The sequence below is a fragment of the Drosophila ananassae genome, chromosome XR, assembly GCF_017639315.1.
Source record: "Drosophila ananassae strain 14024-0371.13 chromosome XR, ASM1763931v2, whole genome shotgun sequence".
NCBI lineage: Eukaryota > Metazoa > Arthropoda > Insecta > Diptera > Drosophilidae > Drosophila > Drosophila ananassae.
In genome coordinates this window covers 13,043,810-13,065,202 of record NC_057932.1, presented here as the reverse complement: position 1 = coordinate 13,065,202, position 21,393 = coordinate 13,043,810, and the positions used below count along the sequence as shown (strand labels likewise).

General features: G+C 35.6%; 1 protein-coding gene across 4 annotated transcripts; it reads right to left on the bottom strand.

Moving 5' to 3' along the window:
• Positions 1 to 418: 418 nt before the first annotated feature.
• LOC6504960 (septin-2) lies at positions 419 to 19,961 on the bottom strand. Of its 4 annotated transcripts, none has more exons than XM_032451954.2 (5): positions 19,771 to 19,961; positions 18,210 to 18,687; positions 1,904 to 2,363; positions 1,438 to 1,840; positions 419 to 1,306 (listed from the first exon to the last, which is right to left on the bottom strand). In XM_032451954.2, exons 2-5 carry the CDS (start codon positions 18,385 to 18,387, stop codon positions 1,046 to 1,048), a joined length of 1,302 nt encoding a protein of 433 aa, XP_032307845.1. In that variant the 5' UTR covers positions 18,388 to 18,687; positions 19,771 to 19,961; the 3' UTR covers positions 419 to 1,045. The 4 variants fall into 4 exon arrangements, with proteins under 4 accessions (XP_032307845.1, XP_032307847.1, XP_032307848.1 ...); XM_032451956.2 differs by having other exon boundaries at positions 18,210 to 18,589; XM_032451957.2 differs by having other exon boundaries at positions 19,844 to 19,960.
• Positions 19,962 to 21,393: the final 1,432 nt, after the last annotated feature.

Below are 21,393 nucleotides of genomic sequence, written 5' to 3'. Positions count from 1 at the left end.
AGTATTCATTGTCCGCGATTTTCAAAAACCATTCCGCCATTCTACGTCGGGCTAAGGCCAATAAACAAAAAAAACTTTAAAAAATTATTATTTTTGAAATTGTTTTTTTCTTTATTTGAAATCGATCTTAATCAATCGCTATATGGTTTATACATATATAATTTTTCGACTATAATTTCATTTAAATATTACGGCTGTTGCGTGAATGCTTAATCAATAAATTTAAAATAAGTTTGTTAACAATTCGTTTCAACAAAATAGGGTCTGTCCACCGATATCTGATAATACAATATGTAATTAGCGTAAATAATTGGAACTGCTGAAAGTCAATTCGTGGAAATTCAGTACCTCTTCCTATAAATACGTATATACCTCGTGATTTGATATATGTTCTTACTTAAGATATAATTGTATGTGGAAATATACACATTATTAAAGCGAAATTAGCTCATATTCATATTCGGTGTAGATGGATTAGTTTTTAAAAAAAAAATATTGTTTATAAAAATAATAAATCAACAAAGTAAAATATATATGAAAAATAAATGAAAGTTTAAACAAAAATATATAATGCCTCTGTGGGTTCTGCGGTCTTTATATAAGTTTTTGAAACTCCCTAAACTTTGGTATAATATTCGTAATCGTAGTGCTGATGCTGCAAGAACAAAAAATCCGTAAATTCTAGTCATAGAATTCGTTACTTTAGCTACGAAGTTGGGCAAAAGGCTGTGATGTCCTGCGTTCTTCATTTTCAGTGTTCAGTGTTTGGTTGTTCTAATACCGATTTCGTATCGTTGTTTTCTTTTTAGTCTCGTAACTACGTCTTAAATTGGGGAACTAATGGGTAGTATTGGTAAGCCCCGCCTCTGGAAATCCGGGGGAAAGGTATTTAAATGTCTCGATCTGTGCTAGCTTATGAACAAAGTCATTATGGTTGCCCCTGCCTCAGGACGCCGTGTATCCCTTACGGGCCCCTCTACATAGGTCCTATATGGCTATATGGGACTATATAGGCTATATGGGTCGAGGTGCCGAATTGACCACCCTAAACGTCGATCACGCTGTCGTTCTTCTTCATCTCCATGAGATGGGTCTGCTTGAGCTTCTCCTGCATCTGGGTGAGCATGTCCTGCATGCGCCGGATCTCCTCGTCCTTCTGCAGCAGCAGTCGGTCCGTCTCCGAGATGGCCGCGTCGAACCCGTTCGTCGAGCTGATCGAGTCCCGCTTCAACTTGCCCCGCTCGCGCAGGGCATGCTGCGATATCTGGGAGATGCACTGCGCCCGGAAGTTCTCGTAGTGCACATCCTGCAAAGGAAGGAATGTATTAGTGGGCTTTTTCAAGTTTAATATTATGTATTTTTCTAAAAGGAATAAAATAAAAACTATAGCCTTTGAACTGATTCTCGACTATATCGGGGCACTATCATATAACCAACCTGTGTGGTATCCTTGAGGTCCTGCATGTGCGTGGATATCAAAAATGTGCGCAACTTGATAAAGTCGCTATGTTCGGGATCCTCGACGTTGACCACGCCCCAGGGATACTGCCGGCCGCGCACTTTCTTGCCGGCCACCTCCAGGATGGTGTTGCTCCCGACGACGGCGAACGGAATGGAGGCCTTCAGCTCGCGGTCCTGCTGCTTGAAGTCCTCGTCCTCATCGGAGTCGCACTCGGGGAACTGGTACAGCTGGATATGATTGTCCTCGAGGTCCTGCAGGATGCGCTCCTTCAGCTTGCGCACCTCCTGCTTGTTGAGGCAGTCCGCCTTGCCGATGACCAGGACGATGTTCACCTTGCGGTGCAGTCGTCGGATCAGGTCCAGGTCCATTTGGCGCAGGCTGTGAATTTGAAATGGATTAGAAAGGGTGTCCTTTTTGGCATTTGGCATTTGGCAGACCCACCTGTGTCCCCACGGAGGCACAAAATAGAGGCAGCAGTGGACCCTGTTATCCTGGATGTTGCGGCGATTCAGGCCGCTCTCGTCGGTGAAGTACTGGCGGAACTGCTCGTCAATGTACTGGGTGCACACCCGCCAGCTGTCCTCGCAGTTGACAGCATCCCCGAATCCCGGAGTGTCCACCACCGTCAGCCGGAGGCGCACGCCCCGCTCCTCGATGTCCATCGTCTTCTTCTCCACCTTGGTGGTCTTCTCGATCCGCTCCTCCACGTTGGGCATCTGTCGGTTCTTGTAGAGATCGCCCAGGAAGAGGCTGTTGATCAGGGTGGACTTGCCCAGGCCGGATTCGCCCACCACCATTAGGGTGAACTCGAATCCCCGCTTCACCGACTTCCGGTGCACTTGCTCCGGCAAGGTGGCGAACCCTATATAGTCCCGGTCCTTGTCAAAGGAAGGTGTTTTCGCTGAAAGTAAATTAAGAATAGAGATTTTAGGTTATTTTTTATATGGAATATAATCTCAATTCAATATTAATCTGCTCCACTTTCTCTAATTTAAAAACCAATTAAAAAAATTATTTGTTTTTGGTTTATTTTTTTATTATATTGAAACCCTATATAATTCTTTTCCCGTTCTATTCTTCTATAATTCATAATTTCTTATTTACAATTATTATTCATACTTTTCGAAAATTCCCTTTCTATTGCTTAACTGTTTATTTTTGAATATTCATGAGCGAATAATTAGTTCCAGTTGATGGCCTCAGACAGAAAAACACTCAAAAAAAATTAAGAAATCTTAAGTATTATAAGTATTATATTATTATATAAAAATGCCTTTAAGTGGAAATAAGTAGAATTTCATTAAAGTTGTAGAATCTCAAATTTCGTAACCATCCAAAAATGAATTTATAATTCGTCACTTAAATGGAAATCTCAATATTATTTTGTAGTGATCTCTAGGAATTTTACAATCTATTGAATAGACTTATGGGCTTTTAAAAATGTCATAAAATGAAGTAGATAAAGAGGATTAAATTCGAATTAGTATAATTTAATTTCATTGGAAAAAGTTCAATTTATTTTCTATTTCCAAATACCAAATAGGTTTTTGTTGATTTTTAAAATACGAAATTGGGTAAGAGGACTCATAAAGTTGAAATATCGAAAGAGATAATAAAAGTCCTAAAGGAATAAAGGCGAAAATGCTTTAAAAAGGCATTATTAAGTGCAGTATTTAAATGATTTAACTTATAGCTAGTCTAACTAGTTATATTATTCCTTGAATAAATATTGCTTACAATTTATTTAATAGAACTTCAAAAACATTATTTTTTTATATTTTTTAAACAATTAAACAAATATATAAGTGATTAAGATTTTAAGATTCTAGCATTTTGAATTTGAATTTGAAAAAAGACAAAACAATTTTTAAATTCAAATATTTGACGCAACGAGTAATCCCAATTCCCCAGGAATACGATGTTTTAATCAATATATCCACATAATTGAAAGAAAATTTCGGCTTTCGGCCAAAAATAAATTATGGAAATGTTAGATAATAAACACCAATAAGAGACTGATTTTCTGTCAGTGTAGATTCTGAGAACAAAACGGGTTAATCGACTAAAGGACCTTGCTCTTGGGCTCGGCTGGCATCTTGAAGCCTTCTCATTAGGCAAATGAAATGGTGCAACGAGTTTCGAGTGGAGTGTCGCTCGAGGGGCTCGTCCTGCCACAGATAACTCTGCAACGGGAATCCTTACACATGTCTCTTTGAATCTGGTTCTGGTTCTGGTCCTTGGTCTGGATATCCTTGGCTCCTGCCCGGCCGCTTTTCCGCTTTTCTGCTTTTCGTGTGTATACAGAACGCCTACTTAAAACGTAATTCGCACTTCTGCAGCGGGCTGTCCTTGTTCGAGTTTGTGCTTTTCGTTGTATGCATTAATTATCAACAATTTGGCCACATTACTGGATTATTACTACTTTGTTTGTTTATTTGGATTGTTAGTCTTGGCTTGGTCCGTGGGCCCGTTGGCAAGGCGAAAAAAAATATGAAAATCCCCGAGTTTGATGAACACTTTATTGTATTGTGGTGGAGCTGCAACTGGCAGGCCAACTGCGAACTGCGAACTGCCCTAAAACCATCAAAATTTAATGGGCTGGCGCGCTCTCATTTCCTCCCACACCCTCCATCCCTCTCTTCTCTTCGCTTCGCTTTGCCCTATCTCTATCTCCATCTCTGTCGGTTACTTCAAGGATATGTTACATCAAGTGGCAACGCCGAAATGCAACTTTCCCCCGTACTATCATCCGGAAATAGAGAACGCCGTTCACCGTTCGTTCTCTCCACGCTTGCGCTCATTCTCACTCACGGGACTGTTGGCCGAAACTACCGTTAGCCCGCAAAAAGTGGGCCAGATGTTACATGGCCTCGGTCCAAATCGGCGGAGTAACGGTAGCTTTCACAAGGTTGCCAGACTTTAAGGGACATTTTCTTACTTTTCGGAATATTTTTTAAAAGTATAATGACAAATTGAATACTCTGGAACTACTTTAATCTTTTAGATTATTCAAATTATTTATATTATAAATCATTTTATTAGATTTAAGGCGTATTTGAATTCTTTTAAACGCATTTAAAAGGTTTTTTATTCAATATTTGCATAATATACATAATTAGATATATTTAAAAAAAAATAGATTTTTTGTAGTTTCAGCGTTGAACTCTAGGTGGTTATCTATTTTGAGTTTTATCATGTACAATATTTACTTAAAAAATATATATAAAAAGAAGCCTCATTTGCATTAAATCTCAATTAAGTTGAGCCAAAGATTATACTTTTGAATTTATTTCAAATTCCTCTAAAAGGTTTTTAGTTGTTTCGTTATTCAATACTTTCTTTTCCTTGAAAGTTTAATTAAATAAACAATTTGAATTCTTAAAAAAAATACCCCCCAGGCTAAAATCCTCTACATTTCCTGTGCAAACATTTTCCCCGTAACCCTATCCTTCGGCAAATATTTACTTTCTATGCACTTTCTTGCAGTTGCCTTCCTTGTCACTGTCCTTGCTACTCGTGTTACTTGCGTCATGAGGCGTCATTTCGAAAACAAATTTCCTCAGTTCCCTAGTGCCCCATACCCTGCATGCAGTGTGGCAGCTCTGGTCGAGGCCCACCCTCTCCGGCAGTGTCACCACCCACCCCGTTTGGATATTTGAAATCAGGGTCCGGGGGTGTGCAGTGGGCTTATTGTTCTCACTCACGTTTCGCTCGAACCTCACCCAGTCCATCTAGTTTCAGTCGCGTTTCCGATATTCCTGGGGCGTTGAAGTGCAGCCCTCGAAAGGGTGGACATCCTGCATTTCAACTGCACAACCCTTGAACAGAGTTCGAAATCTGAGGGCGGTATTACACCACATTAGGCTGACTTTTAAGGTTATAATTTTAAATATTAAAAAGGGAAAGAACACTTTGAAAGTGATACGTTTTTTATTGAATTAATTATCTAAGGAAATAGAAAAATAAAATTTATTTAATTACATTTTACTTAAAAAATATAAAATAAACTTTTTCTTTTAAATTTTCAAAGATTTTTTAACGATTTTGTATGAAATCATAACTTTTATATATTTATTACCAGTTAACTTTTAGTTTTAACTATAAGCTAGCTTTATATAAATAAATAAATAAAGATTTATAGAAAAAAGAAAAAAAAAATTGATTTTTTCAAAAGTATTTCCCTACGTTTATTTCCTAAAGCTTAAAAAAATATTACATATTCTCCAGAATCCAGACTGATACTTTCTTTATATTTTGTTCTTTAATTATATTTGTTGTAAAAAAATATTTTCAATGGCCTATGAGTTTATGGAATTATAGGATACAATATTTATAAACTGTACCTAATACATTGATAGGACTATGATTGACATCCATTTCAAATTACTTAATATCATTGTAATTAAGCCTCAATTAAATATAAATTTTATCAATTGCATTTAAATAAAAATAATAATATTCACTTTACCAAGTGTAATACGTCCCCAAATTCAACTATTTGCGCCAAGCCCACTGAGTACTTTTTTGTTCAGCAATTCAAATGTGAATTTCGGGGAAGAAAGATCTCGAAATATTTTCAAAACAACTTCTCCGGCTTGGCCTGAAATACTCCGTGTAAAGTCTCTTCAGTTATGGCGAATTGTTTGTAAACATTAAATGAACTTGCTGCGCCACTTTGTCGCAAGAGCCCAGATATTTGTTCAGGTCTTAGGGCGCAGATACAGTTATCTCGCCGGATCAGTTTCTGCATCTGTATCGGCGCGACTGTGTATCTGAGTATCTTTGAGCATGGCCGTATCTGCATCTGTGGGATAAATGTGCGAAATTGGGCCCAGACCACAAGAAGCGGCTAATGAGCGCGTTGACTCGACTTGACTCGACTCCAATATTGTCTTATGTAAACAAGCGAAGGCTGTGGGGCAATGTGTGGCTACACAGGGAGAAAAGGGATGGTATTTTTGTAGTTTATGGAAATTCATCATAGAATTAATGTCAATCAATAAGGAATGGAGTAAGTTTGGCAAAACCACCAAGCTTATTAAGATTCAAAAAAAAGTTTCTAACGACAGAATTTGAAGTGTAATTGAACCCAAAATTATGGCTTTTAAAATAATTTATTATTATTAGACCTCCGAATTTGATGCTGAAGTTTGTTTTTTGGTTAGATAAGTTAGATAGTTTGGTTAGATAGTTAAAAAAAAATTATGCAAAAAATATTCTAATCAGTAAATCGAAAATTATATTTAAAAACAAAAAATTAGTTAGATCTTAAGACTTATAATTTTAGAAAGTATTTTGTATTCCTCATTGTCTAAGAAACAATAGAAATTTGTTTCTATTGTTATATTATCTATCTTCTATTATTTCTATAGAAATAATTTTATTGGGTATATGATCCTTTCCGTGTTTTTGTAAAAATTAAAACATTTTTCCGCATTTAATTTCCTCTGAATTAGTCCCTGATATTGTTAAATGTAAATTGATTGAAATTCAATTATTGTAATTTATCTAAAGTCTATATCTATTCATCTAATTAATCTAAAATAACAGATAATTATAAATAATAATAAATAAATAATAATAGAATAAAAACATATAGCAATAAAAATATATGAGTATATATTTGTGCATTTTATTCACAATTATTAATTGCAATTATTTTTTTGAATTAATTTAAAATATTTACATTATATAATTTTTTCATTATATATATTTGTGTATATATTTTACAAGAGATTTTTTAAATTCAATTTTGATTATGAAAAAATATTTTGTGTGTTTTGTGGGAAGATTTAAAGCTAATACTACTAAGAACCAAGAACCGATTATTGTTTTATGGCAAGGAGTATAAATTTGAAATTCCTAATAAAAATAGAAAAGTATAGTCCATATAGAAAACACTTTGTAACTGCATATTTAAGAAAGTGATGCGGAAAATCGGAAAAAGTTCTTTGAACTTTGCGGCGCAGCTTGCCTCCACCTGCCAGGGCTCTTCAGTCACTCGAGTTGTTAAGTTCCCCCATCACTAGCAACACCCACCTCTAGTGGCACCACACCTCCCACCCACTCCACCATGGCCCCTCCTCACACCCACACCCTCACACTTTGGATACAATCGGAGCTCTCAATTCGATAAATCTTCTAGAATCGTTTCTCAGTCTCAGTCTCTTTCTGTTTCTGATTCCTATTCCGATTCTGTTCTGTTTCCCCTTCCTCTTTACCGTTCCTCGGTGTCCGTCTGTGATCCCATTCGAGATCTTTATCGTCTGCTTATTGTCGTCTGTTTATCCCGGAGAGCTTTCTGTGGGCGTTGCAGGGCGTCTCCTCCCCGCCCTCCCCGTGGGTTTCCCTTTGATTCGGTTCATTGACTAGCCGGGTCGCAGTCGCAGTCATTGTGGCATAATCCGAGGGTCGGAGGTCCCAAGTGCACTCGGAGGCAATGTTTCCACAGCTTTTTTTAAAAAAATGTTTCAATTTTTTATCATTATATCACAATGTGTCCTTACAAGCTCCCTTTTAGGAGATTCTAGAAGAGAGACGCACAAAAGTATGCAATATTTGTTTACGAAATGAAATAATTAAAATTATGCGCAGGGATGCAAGTACCGGGTATGATATAGCTTCAAAAGCGGAAGACAAGTGACCCCATAGGAATCCCTAATCCTTTCTTTAATTAAAAATATATGTATGTGCACTACACATTATAATATATAATTTTTTAGAAGTCAGAATCAAGAGACGCACAAAAGTATGCAATGTTTGTCTTAAAAATTCAGTAATTATGCCTACAGATTCAAGTACCGGGCATGATATAGCTTCAAATGTCCCATTTGCCTTATCATTCTTTAATATTTGATTGATAGGATCGATTGGACCAGAGAAACATAAAAAATATATATTCGAGAAGTTAGAGCCCCTGCCCACAGTCTGGGCTCAATGGCCGGAGTGTCAGGCACTTGAGCCTCTATCGCTCGATCGAAACTGCCGACAAATGGCCTGGGAATCGCGCTTTCGTGCTCTCGACACACGATCTCGATCTGCATTATGACAGGCCATTTAACACATGGCGACACATCAATTTCAATCTCGGTCGCTCACTCAGCCCCTAACTGGTCTGGGTACTGGCCCCCTTTCTTAGCCCCTTATTCCACCACCACCCCCACCCCTGGCACCCTTGAGCCCATCTCAATTTCATTTCAATTAAGTTCAATTCGAGCTCCGCTGCAAGATGCAGTTCACTCTTTACGTCTGCGCCCTACGGTTGGGGTGGGGTGTTTCGGTTTCGATAGAAATCTTGCGATTTTTGAGGAATCAGAGCTCCAGACCCCATAGAGGCAAAAGGTCTAGAGGCAAGACTATAAAATCGCTTAGTTAGATTAGACCTAAAGATAGGAACTTTTAAATTATTTTCTTTAAATATTTTTTTGGGCAAGAGTCTTTAACAATTGGGCCAAAGTGCTGGTGACTGAAACCTTCGACTCTATTTTCTATAAATAGAAATCACAAAATAAAACACATATTCTTTGATAACTGGTCTATTAATAATAGAAATTCTAATTCATTCGTTATTTGGTAATATTTATGCAGTGTAATAGTGTGCTTTATCCCAAAAGAACCTAAAAAATTTTAAAACTTTTTGAAACACTACTGAAAGCTTTTTTATAAAATATCCAAATGCAATGTTTCAAATGATACATTTTAGAAATTGTACCAAAAAAATCTTTCTGTAGTGATTTTCAATGAAATATGCCAAAAATCTTATCAATGAAATCTTTCCGAGACCAAGAGGGGATTTAAGAGTTTCTGAAAAATTACTTTAAAGCCAAAAACACATTTCTGGGAAGTTTCTGTAATTATTTTGAAACGATAAATAATTTGAATTGATAGATTTCTGAAGAATTCGAAGTAAATAGCGTTTTTACAATTTCAAAAATATTTTCAAAGATAGATAAAAAAAGATTCTAATGGATTTTGTGTATTTTTTAACTTTTGTTTAAATAAAATTATCTTTTCAGACTTCTGAGATTTTTATTTAAATTGCAGGGCATTACAAATTCGTCTTGAAGAAAGTGCGAGTGAACTCCTTCTGGTTCAACTTCTTTGAAGTATTTCTTCGCATTTTGTTCTGCTTCTTCTTCAAGTGGCTTGTTGAGCGAGGAAGAAGAAGACGAATTCTTCAGACGAAGAAGCAGAAGAAGAGGCTGTGGGGCAAGGGCTTGGGAGTTGTGGGCTTGAAGTGGCACTCGTTGCAGCCATTGAACGTGCATCGGCATTGGGTTTCTTGCCTCTTTGTTTTTGCGCCCAGCCCAGCCGAGTTGGTCGCTTTTGACTAAAAAATAAAAGTTAGTTAACAAAAGCGGGGATGGGGGAGGAGGGAGGGGCAAAGGAGCTACAGTGAAGCTTACGAAAATAGACTAGAAAACAATAGTCACTTTTCTACTTCATTTTAATATTTAAGTGCATTTATCATTTTATATTTACCGTACAATTTTTGGGAAAAAATGAAAATTTTAGGTTTTTTTCAATTTTTTTTACTTAAATTATTTAAGCTTTTGATCTTTAAGGGAGAAGAAGGGAGAAGAGATTTTATCTATAAAATACACCGAATGTATGTACAATATAAAATATAAGAGATAAGAAATCTATTAGAAAACACTTAAATAGTTTCTGTTTATGAATAATGAATTAAATGAATAAAATACTTATGAGCGAAGAAAATGATTGTGCTGAGCGAAAAAATAAAAATCAATACAAAATCCTTATTTTGTGAGTTTTTAAATAAAAATCATAACAATAACACTGTGCGACAAAAAAATGTTTAAGTTGATTTTTTCTTATTTTTCTACTTAATTTTTTAAAATTGATTTTTTTCCAGATTTTTTTTCTTTTTGGGAGCTGGGACAAAAAAAATTTTTAAGCATTGTTATAAAAGTCTAACGGTATATTTCTTAATACATTTTAAATTATAGATATTGAACTTGCACTTATAAACACTTATAAAGGTAAAAAAATATTTTCCGAATATGTAATTATAAGGCCGTGAAATATGCAAAAAAGCGCGTTTTTTATCATAAAAATTTATCATAAAAAGAGAAATCTTATCACTTAAAAGGTGGCATAGACATTATTGTGCATAATTAGTGCCCCTTAACCGAAATCAATCAAAAAAGTAACTTAAACAAAGATTTTGTTAAATTTTGTCGCACAGTGTAATCATATTTCGGTCCATGTTTTTAAATAAACTGATTTTAAAGGAGTTTCACTCATATGTGGTCAGTCTTGAGTAAAAAATTGTAAAAAAACAAGAAAGGAAAGCTAACTTCGGGCGGAGCCGAAGTTTAAATACCCTTGCAGTTAAGTCGCAGTCCGCTAGGTGGCGCCACCCATCTTATATTATTAGATATATAGCGGATCGCATATAGTCGGCCGATCCTCATGAAATTTGGCAAATCAAATTCTTTTGTCCAAAATAGAATCTGTACCAAATCCCATCTTTCTAACTTAAAAAACACCAAAGTTATGCCAATTCCGATCGTTCTATGACAGCTATAGGATATAGTCGGCCGATCCTTATAAAATTTTGTACACAAGATATGTTGGTCAAATATGTGTGGAAAGTCTCAACCCTCTAACTTAAAAAACACCAAAGTTATAGCATTTCCGATCAATCAGTTATATGGCAGCTATAGGATATAGTCGGCCGATCCCGGCCGTTCCGACTTATATACTACCTGCAAGGAAAAAACGGATGTGTGCAAAGTTTCAACTCGATAGCTCCAAAACTGAGAGACTAGTTTGCGTAGAAACCGACAGACAGACAGACAGACAGACAGACAGACGGACAGACAGACAGACGGACAGACGGACATGCTTATATCGACTCAGGAGGTGATCCTGATCAAGAATATATATACTTTATAGGGTCGGAGATGTCTCCTTCACTGCGTTGCACACTTTTGACCAAAATTATAATACCCTCTGCAAGGGTATAATAATAAATTGAGGAATTAAAATTTATAGGAATAATTTAACAATTAAATGTTAAAAACAAACAAATATTCAAAAAAACTTATGTTCAAAATGTATTACTCCCAGCTCCTCAATTGTTCCACAATATTTAAAAGTGAAGACAAGTCTTTTCGCAATCTCAAGCACTGTTTCAAAATCCCCTTGACTTCGAAGCAAGTGCATGCCAGCGAGGTCCTACTGTACGGCCAACAGTCGCCCATCCGCGGAGCCTCTTCCAAGGGCATTCTTTGAACTGTTCCATAAATAGTTGCATCTCCTCATGTTGGCTGGCACGCCGAAGACTTTTAAGACAATTGACGGCATTTGAAGTTGCTGTCCAAGTTTAGACCCAGTACTGCCCACCCTGCTACCCCGCCCTCCCGTCGATCCATTTTAGTCAACATTCCATTCCCTTCAATCCGATCGATTCGGTTCCCGATCCCATTCCGGAATTCTGCTGCTTCGGAGGGAGACATGTTTGTGTTAGAGGAGTCCGCTTGCTCCAATTGCTCCATAAATTCCGGGAGGCTGCGACTAGAAGGGCCCGCAGCTGGGGCCACAATAATAGTACCTCTTGCCTTGTGTAACTGGTGCTTGGATAAGATGGCATTCGATTAGGAAATCTTATATTAGAAGTACCTTCTCCTCCGCCCCTCGAGTGTTGATAGTATAGTGACGATGCCTTCGACTCTTCCTCTCAACTTTGATCTCCGAAATGGATCTTTAGGCATCTGACATCCCAGAACACGTCAAGATCCTACACACTCTATTAATAGGAGTTTTGGGAGAAATCAGTGCCTGTGCCATCTCCTGGTGGCCCACGAAACCCCTTTCGGGAGAAGCCCAAGATCTGACAGCTTTATGCACTGATTTCCCTAATTGCAATGGAATTCCACCCACATTTGTGTCTTTTTGTGGGCAGACGCCCCCGGATTCGGAACAATACGCGGAGATATGTGTGTGCTCGGGAATGGGGACAGCCGCCACAAAGGGCCGGCCGGCATGTGTGTGTCACTTCCCACAACAATGGAGCTGGCTCCTAATGGGTTTTTAAACGCACTCTTAATTGAAACTAGCGATTGAAAATTAGAGCCGCAACTGGAAGCAAATGACTAAGCACCAGGCCTAGTCCCGGAACAGATGTGGGCCTGGCAGGGACCTATTAATCACGGACATCCACTGATCGCCAGTTAGTCAGCCCCTCAGAGTCTCCTCCATGCTGCCCTACTTTATTGGCGGTCCTAGAATCCAGTATCCAGAGTATAGATTAAATTACTATATCTCGGGCCGAAGAAGGTAAACAATGGCCAGTTATCATGTTTGTTAATACAATTACCTCACGGCGGACTCTGTTTATCTTATCGGCCTGTGATTCTACGCCTGTTGGTCTCTCATCGGTCGTTAGTATTCGTGACTAATAAACGGCACTTGTCAACATTTTATAATGTTTTTAGATACAAGGTTTCGGGCATTTTTCAGCCATAATATTAGATTTCATTAAAAGAGTTGCATTTTATTTTTGAAATAGAAACCTCCTATGATTAACAGCTAATGATGGAAATATAGTGTTAAATTTATAATATAGGTATGAGAGAATAATCTTTGTATTTAAATCTACATGTTTCCTTTCCTGTCTGTTAATTATTATATATTTATATATAAAAAAAAAAATATTATATACTATATATATCTTATATATTTTATTTTTATATAAAGAATAACTTTAGAAAAAGGAAGGAAATATTTTAATTATGATTTTATTTATAGGATTTCTGTTTTAATTAAAAATTATTGAAATATTATGAAATTATTGAAAAAAGTAAATCATTACAAATTATCATTGTTATAATTCAGAAATTCTATTCAATTATACATTGCATTTAGGAAAAAATACAGAATTTTAAAAAAGTAAAAAACTCTACTCTAAAAAATATCTTAAAAATATTTAATTTAGGAATAAAAATTTTCATAAAATATTATTAAAATAATTAGTAACAATAATAGTTATTTTAAAGGTTCAAATTTTCTAAATTCTTCCACAATATTTTTCAAATCGTAGTTCTGAAAGTATTAAAGTTTGGAACATAGTAGATTTTAAAAGAATTGCAGGTCCTTCCGACCCCCTTGGTTACCAATTTGTGGATCAAATTGTGCGGATCATGATCCTTTTCGTGTTATCTGTAAAAATGATAGCCTATTGTCGCATTTATTTTCCCCTGAAGAAGATGCAATTAAATGTAGTTTTATGTATCTCTATTAGAATAACTTAGCCTCACTCTTAATTATAATAAATTTAAACTAACAGATAATTGTTACAATAAATAAAAAAAAAGTCTCCTATTAATTTGACCGTAACTATAGCTGTCTATTTAGAGTTAAAAATTAAAAAAAATGATACAAGAAAAATGCATAAAAGATTATCTTTATTTTGTTTAATTTTTTCCAGTGTAAGTTAGTGCCCCCTTTGATCTTGGCCCTGTTGAGGTTCCAGAATATCGAATGGCCAGCTTTGGCCGTTTAAGGCGTCCCCCGGACAACAACAACAACAACAACAACAACAGCAACAGCAATCTATGGGCGACACAAATGCTCATCGAACACTAACGACATGTCAACCAGGAGTACCGTTACCTGCGGTCACGTTGCCACTGTTGTACTAAAAAAATAAAATTAAAAAAAAAAGAAACATTTCTATAATCATTGCCATGGCCGAAGGCCCCCAAGACCGCCGATCTGCAATTGGGTGCGGCCCACTGACGAAGCCAACAACAAAAGCACCACCAAGAACTAATAGAAAATAAAAAGCAAAAAAAATGAATAAAAATAAAAATAAAAATAAAAACAACATCTACACGCCTACCAAAAACGGCCCGTCACAACAACTCCCCTCAGACCTCAAACTGCGGACAAAAAAAAAAGAAAAAACAAGAAAGGAAAGCTAACTTCGGGCGGAGCCGAAGTTTATATACCCTTGCAGTTCAGTCGCAGTCCGATAGGTGGCGCCACGCATCTATATTATTAGATATACAGCGGATCGTATATAGTCGGCCGATCCTTATGAAATTTGGCATATCGAATTATTTTGACCAAAGAAGCATACATTGAAAATCCCATCCTTCTAACTTGAAAAACAACGAAGTTATGCCATTTCCGATCAATCAGTTATATGGCAGCTATAGGATATAGTCGACCGATCTTTATGAAATTTGGCAGATCGTATAAGTTGGATCAATTAAGAATCCATAGAAAGTCCCAACCTTCTAACTTGAAAAACAACGAAGTTATGCCATTTCCGATCAATCAGTTATATGGCAGCTATAGGATATAGTCGACCGATCCCGGCCGTTCCGACTTATGTACTACCTGCAAAGGAAAGAAGGGTGTGTGCAAAGTTTCAACTCGATAGCTTTAAAACTGAGAGACTAGTTTGCGTAGAAACAGACAGACAGACGGACAGACAGACAGACGGACAGACAGACAGACGGACAGACGGACAGACGGACATGCTTATATCGACTCAGGAGGTGATCCTGATCAAGAATATATATACTTTATAGGGTCGGAGATGTCTCCTTCACTGCGTTGCACACTTTTGACCAAAATTATAATACCCTCTGCAAGGGTATAACAAGCAAAAACAGCATGGGGAAAGCAAAGCAAAAAAGGAAAGGAAGTCAGTCGCCAAAGCAAAAAATACAAAATAAAAAGACTTTCCAACTCGGAAAACGGAAAACGGTGGCCAGGCCAATTTTCTTGTCGACTGAAAGTCAGCTGGAGAGCCAACGAAACAAACAACAGAAGGAGATTGGGCGAATGGAAAGGAGGAGCAGAAGGCGAAGGGGATCCAAGATCCCAGTTGCCAGATACAATCGATCCAGTCGAGGGCCTCTCAAGCCCACGAAGAACTTCCAACAGAAAACTGAACTCGTCGGAGCTCACTTTTGGTTGCTGTTAGTGGGTTTTAATTTTTTGCAGTTTTGTTTTTTACATTATATATTTTATTTTTTATTTTTATTACTATATTTTGTATAATATATATATGTATTTATTCAAATTTAAAAACAAATAAATGGATAAAAGACAAATAAATCTGGTTCTGGATGGCTAGGTTTTAATCACCACAGGTATTAGCCTTGTAACTTGCAACCCGAATTTAAAATTTAAATTTAAAATTATTAATAAAAAATATTACTTTTGTCTAGATTTAAATATATACATATATCATAAAAATATATTATATTACATAAAAATAAATCATAAACATGAAAATGTTTCCCATTCCGGAGTGTCCAAAAATGAAAAACATCTAAAATCTTAATAGTTCGAAAAACTTCTTGTTTTTTTGAAACAGATATTTTTGAATAATAATAATAATCAAATTTTCTTAAAGGCATCCCCTCTCCATATATTCGGTGGGATTTATTGAAATGATCGGGATTACTGGGTATTATGAATTTTATTAATTTATTTAACATAGATTTTCCAACTTTAAGTAGATTAAGGTAACTAGAAATATAATACATATATAGAAATATATTACCACAATAGCCAACCCCACAAATAAAAACTCAGAAAAAATCCGCAAGTTCCTAGACAGCTGCCAAATCTCTTGCAAAATATGAATGCTAACAAATATATAGAGTATGTTAAATACCTAGTAATTATAAATGCCCAAACAGTTATTGCAAATCTCAATTCATTGCAAATATGGTTCATTGTATAATCCCATAACCCGTAGACCAAGATGAATATATTTAGTGATAATTCCACTGATAAGTGGGATAGGTGAGTATAGTTTTTACATAGAATACGAAACGAATCTGGACCTGGTTATCCTGGTTGGTTGATCCAAAAGGGACTTTAAGTCAACCAGACCATGAAACATGACCTCAGCTAAGGTCCTACGATCCTGCAATGTTGCAAGATTTTCCAGTTGAGCGGTAGTAGCGTTGTCAGATATTTTATCTGGAATAAAAGAAACTGCTTTCGCACAGATTCGGTGGACGAACAGTATTCGAGGATAGGTCTAACCATCGATACTTATGATATTGTTTCAGTTGTAAGAGGACCATCGAACTCCTTAGACCTTGGGATCATATCTCCAACAACACCAAAGTTCTAAAGTTAATAGCTTCGAAACTTATGAACAAGTTCTGTAATACCCTCTGCAAGGGTATACCAGATTTGAAAATTAATAAAATATCCAAGAAACCATTTATCTTGCCAATGAGAAGGTTTGTTGACTTTAAACGAAAGACAAGCCTTATCTTTATATAATAATATTAGTAAGACTATTAAAATTTTATCTACGAAAGGCCAGATTGGAACTCCATTCAGACTTTTTTCAGATAAAAAATGGTTCTTCCACTATTGAGCTGTTTTATATCCAGGGTTTATGTATGAAATTCTTTGAATTCATAAACCAAACTTTAAAAACATTAATTTCTAGGTTTAAAATCCATTGAAATTATTACAGAACTTACAAGGGTTAAAATGTTATAGGGTTAAAATGCCATTGTTTGATTTAAAGGTACGTTGGCGTTTTTAACAGCTAAATAAATTGCAACTATTTATTCTGGTTTCCCTATTTACCTTTTATTTCTTTGAACTGATAAGAGAGACTCTCAGATAACTTTCATTTGAATTTTAGCTTATAAGCTTATTAACTTACTACTGGCCTCTGCAAACATTTATGTAATAGTAATATTTGTTTTATTCTGTTTATAAACTATTGTGGATCTTGGATATTACGTTTGTTACTTTTTTTATAAACCTTTTTTTATAAAGTCTATCGAATTGTACTGAAAAAGTTGTACTATAGTTCTTTTGATATATTTCAAAGCAAAAAAAAATATTTACTTCAACTTGGTATGAGGCTTTTTAAAAGATCCTGAAAGTTTAAAACCCATAACACACATGACCCTATTTTGCAAATTTAAGGGGTAATCGATTGAACCTTGAAATTGATGATTGTTTTGAGAGTAATTTGGGGTCGGAGAACAAGTTTGAAGAAACACATTTTTTATTTTTCTTAAGAACCGTTTTTGAGATATTTTTGAAAATCATTTTTGTGGGGTCCTTTTTCAGTTTTTTTGTAATATCTCATGAAAAAAACTGTTTAGAATCAAAAAAGTGATATTAATCGAAAGGTATTGATGATGTTTACGTGGATATATAATATGTGCAGATTGAATCAAATCTCTGGAAGTTACAAGCGACCAAAGTACAAAAATACTGTTATTTTCGACCAACTTTGAAAATTAAAATTTTTGAAAATCACACCATTTTTGTACTTTGGACGCTTGTCGTTTTATAAAAATTTTTAATTTTTTATCTCAAAATAGAATCATTATTTGCATACAAAGTAGTTTTCAGTTTAAAACAGGTAATTAGCAACAAAAAATCGCCTATTCCTGTATAGATTTGTAATTTTAAAGCAAGTTATACAATTAAAAATAAAAGTTCAAGAAAATAATACGATTTATTAAATATTTAATAATTTAAATTTAAATTACTTAAAACACCTTTTCCGAAGCAGGCTCCCCCCTCGAAGTTGCAAAAACAATTGCAACCCGATTCCCAAACAGTAACTTTTTGGTTTCAAGGCCAGCTAGGTTGTGTTTCGGAGATTAAATGCTTGGACTGCTGAGTCTGTTACCCCTTTTCGCGCCAAACCCAACCGCAGCCACCCCTAATGCCCGCTTCCTTTTGCACCCCGGGAGGGACGTGATTTACTTACGTTTGGGGTAGAGGGTCGGTCGGCACTTTCCCGCTTCAAGGCCGTTGGTGGCGCTGCTGTTGTTGTTGTTGTTGCCGTTGAGGCTGCTGATGGCGCTGGCCACCACCCCGCCGGTGGCGCCGCCCAGCGAGGGCGGCTGGCTGAGGGGGAGGGGCGGCGGCGGCGGCTGGTGCTTCATCGACGACGGCACGGACGTCGGTGGCACATTGCCGCCGCCGAAGAGGCGACGCTGCTGTAGGAACGCCGTGGTGCCTGTTGCAGGTTCCCAAAAGGAAGGTTCGAGTTGCTGTCGCTGTGGCAGTTGCAGGTTGCAGGTTGCACCTAATGTGGCACCATTAATGCCGCATACGCTTTGGCTGTTTTCGCGTCTTGTTCACTGCCTATATGCGGAAATGGACAAGGAGGAGTAGTGGCGTGTTGCAGGTTGCAATGTTGCAGCAATACGGCTCAGCGTTGCTTTCTTTGCTCACTAATTTCTCTAAAAAATGGATGTGTTGCCCATTGCGGGCTGCACTGCGTTAATTGGTGTTGCAAGTAACAAAAATGGGGAAGAAGAAGCTTTGGGGCACGAGTTTTAATATTTGTTGTTTTATGTTGCAAGTTGCACTTATTTCAATTATTTTAATATGAAACTAAAAAAAACATGGACATGCCGTAAGAATATGACATTAATATGCAGTTTCATATGTTGCAATAGCTCCCATGTTGCAGCTGTTTTCTACACTTGAAAAAAAATGTCCATACTATTTACTTTTCACATTAATTTTTACTGTCGGCTAAAAATTATTTCAATAATTCTAATTAGGGAAAATATTTATTTTTTGTTTTAAATTTTTATAATTATTTGATAACAAATTGAATGAGAATAGTTATATAATCATTTTTTTGTAACCCCAAATAAATGAAAATGGGCCAATAACTGTGACCTACTTTGAAAATTTGGTTTGTTTCGCTTTTAAATCCTTAAAAAAATATTTTTTTTCAAAATTTTATGATTAAAAATTATACAAAAGTGCTCTTGAATTTTTTGTAGGTTGTCATTCTTCCCGTCCTGTGCTGATTGCAGAACCGTTATTCATTCACTCCCCACTGGCTTATCTCTCCCATCTCCTGGACGTGTGAATTAGAGATGGGATAACAACAGTTAAGTGCAGTGTATTTTATTGACTTCTAGGGTTTCCGCTCTCGAATCTCTCTGTGTGTGTTACTGAAAAGTGCACTTTCAATGGAAAATGCAAAAAACTAATGGTGCAGCTGCTTCACCTTGACCTACACGAACACAAACGCAAGTGGGATGCTCTCACACACACTCGCAGGGCAAACACAAAATAAATTGCACATTTGAGACAAACACAGTCACTAGTTACAAAAAATTAAGCAATTGTTTTCCACGCACTTTTTTATTAACTATTTCCGCTGCTAAAAAAAAAAAAAAAAAAATATAGCAACCGCAAACAAATCCAAACCACAAATGGATATTCTATGTAATTTGTTGTGTTTATTTTTGCAGGGAGACAGAAAACCGTGCCGCGTTAATAATTAAGCTTCGACGATAGATTACCGAAGGCAATTCTCGGATTTCTGATGATTTTTTTGCCTGAAATCAAAATAAACAGCTTCGTTGATTTTCGCACCCGTGCTTCTGACACTAACTGGCGAGTTGCGCTTTCAAAAACGAACTGAGTGGCGGTCCCTTCGACGGTCGTTTGAATTTCCTAGACTGCACCATGCGTGTGAGAGAGAGCGAGCGACAGCGGTGTGCCCACCTCCATGCCTCACACAAATACCTTTAAATATCGATATGTGGTGGTATTTTTTCTTATCGATGTAACGATTTAATATAACGATTAAAATGTTTGAATTGTAGTTTTGAAAAGTTCTCATCTGCACCGGTTTTAACAATTTAAATTTAAAAATAACAAAAATAAACATTTAATTTAAAGAAGTAAAGTATTTTTTAAATAAGCTCTAAATGCTGAATATTAATTTAAAAATATGTATACTATTCTAAATTTTAATAAAAACTTTTATATTAATAAAGAATTTATAAACCTAAAATGTATATTTTCATAATTAAACATTTTAATTTAAGTTGTTTGGGACAAAACACTATGGAAAATACTCAAATAATAAAAAATATAAATAATATTTATTAAATTCTGTACAAAAAGTATAACTTTTTATGGACTTATATTTTTTTAACAATAACATTTTCATTGACATTTTTTCAAGTTTTCATTTTGTATATCACTGATTCACATCCAAATGAAGGTATGTCCAGGGTATCGAAATATTAAGTCTTAAAGTTTGATAGTCTGGGATCGGCCAACTATATAATAAAACTCCTATGTACATAACTCATATGTAATGTATTTTCTTTGCAATTTAGAATAATTTATTTTATTGATTATGTATCACACCATTTTTTTTATCTTCTATTTTTAATTTTAATTTTTTCGTATTTTTTAATTTGTGGATCTCGGGGAGTTACAGCCTATCAAATAAGATTGTCGAAAATTAAATACCAAAATTTATATTCAATTTCAAATTTAAAGTTAAATTTTAAATGCATGCCAAATTTCCTAGATGTAAGCACATATCCTTAAAATAAAATATTAAATGGGTAAATATTTTTACAAAATATTGCAGCACCTAAGATTCCCTTGACTGTGGCCTTGGTAGAGAAATGGCGGCCATGCAAACGACCGCTTGATTTTTGGCCTCCAAAGCACGCACAGTGGCGCACGGTGGGACTGGGATGATTATTTGGTCCTCTCGTCAAACTTGACAAAAGTTGTCGTCTGCCGTTTTGTATTATTATATACAAAATTAGTATATTCAAGTCGAAATTCAGATTTTAAATTCAGGTGATTATTAGTGAGTAGTTTTGGTAAAAAAACTAATTGCATTTTTAAAGTTTGTGTTTTGTTTAAACACTTACAACTCTAAAATGAAAATATATCCTATTATTGACTTTAAATTATAAATATATTAAATTATTAATATGTAACTTAGTATTCAGTAAATTTTAATATAAATTCAACCTTATTATACAATACAATTTTTTTAAACTGTATCTAAAAACATATAAACGTGTATAATATATTTATATATATATTTAATTATACTATTTAATTTTTTTTTATTGTTAATACCATGTTACAATTAGTCACTTTTAACTAAG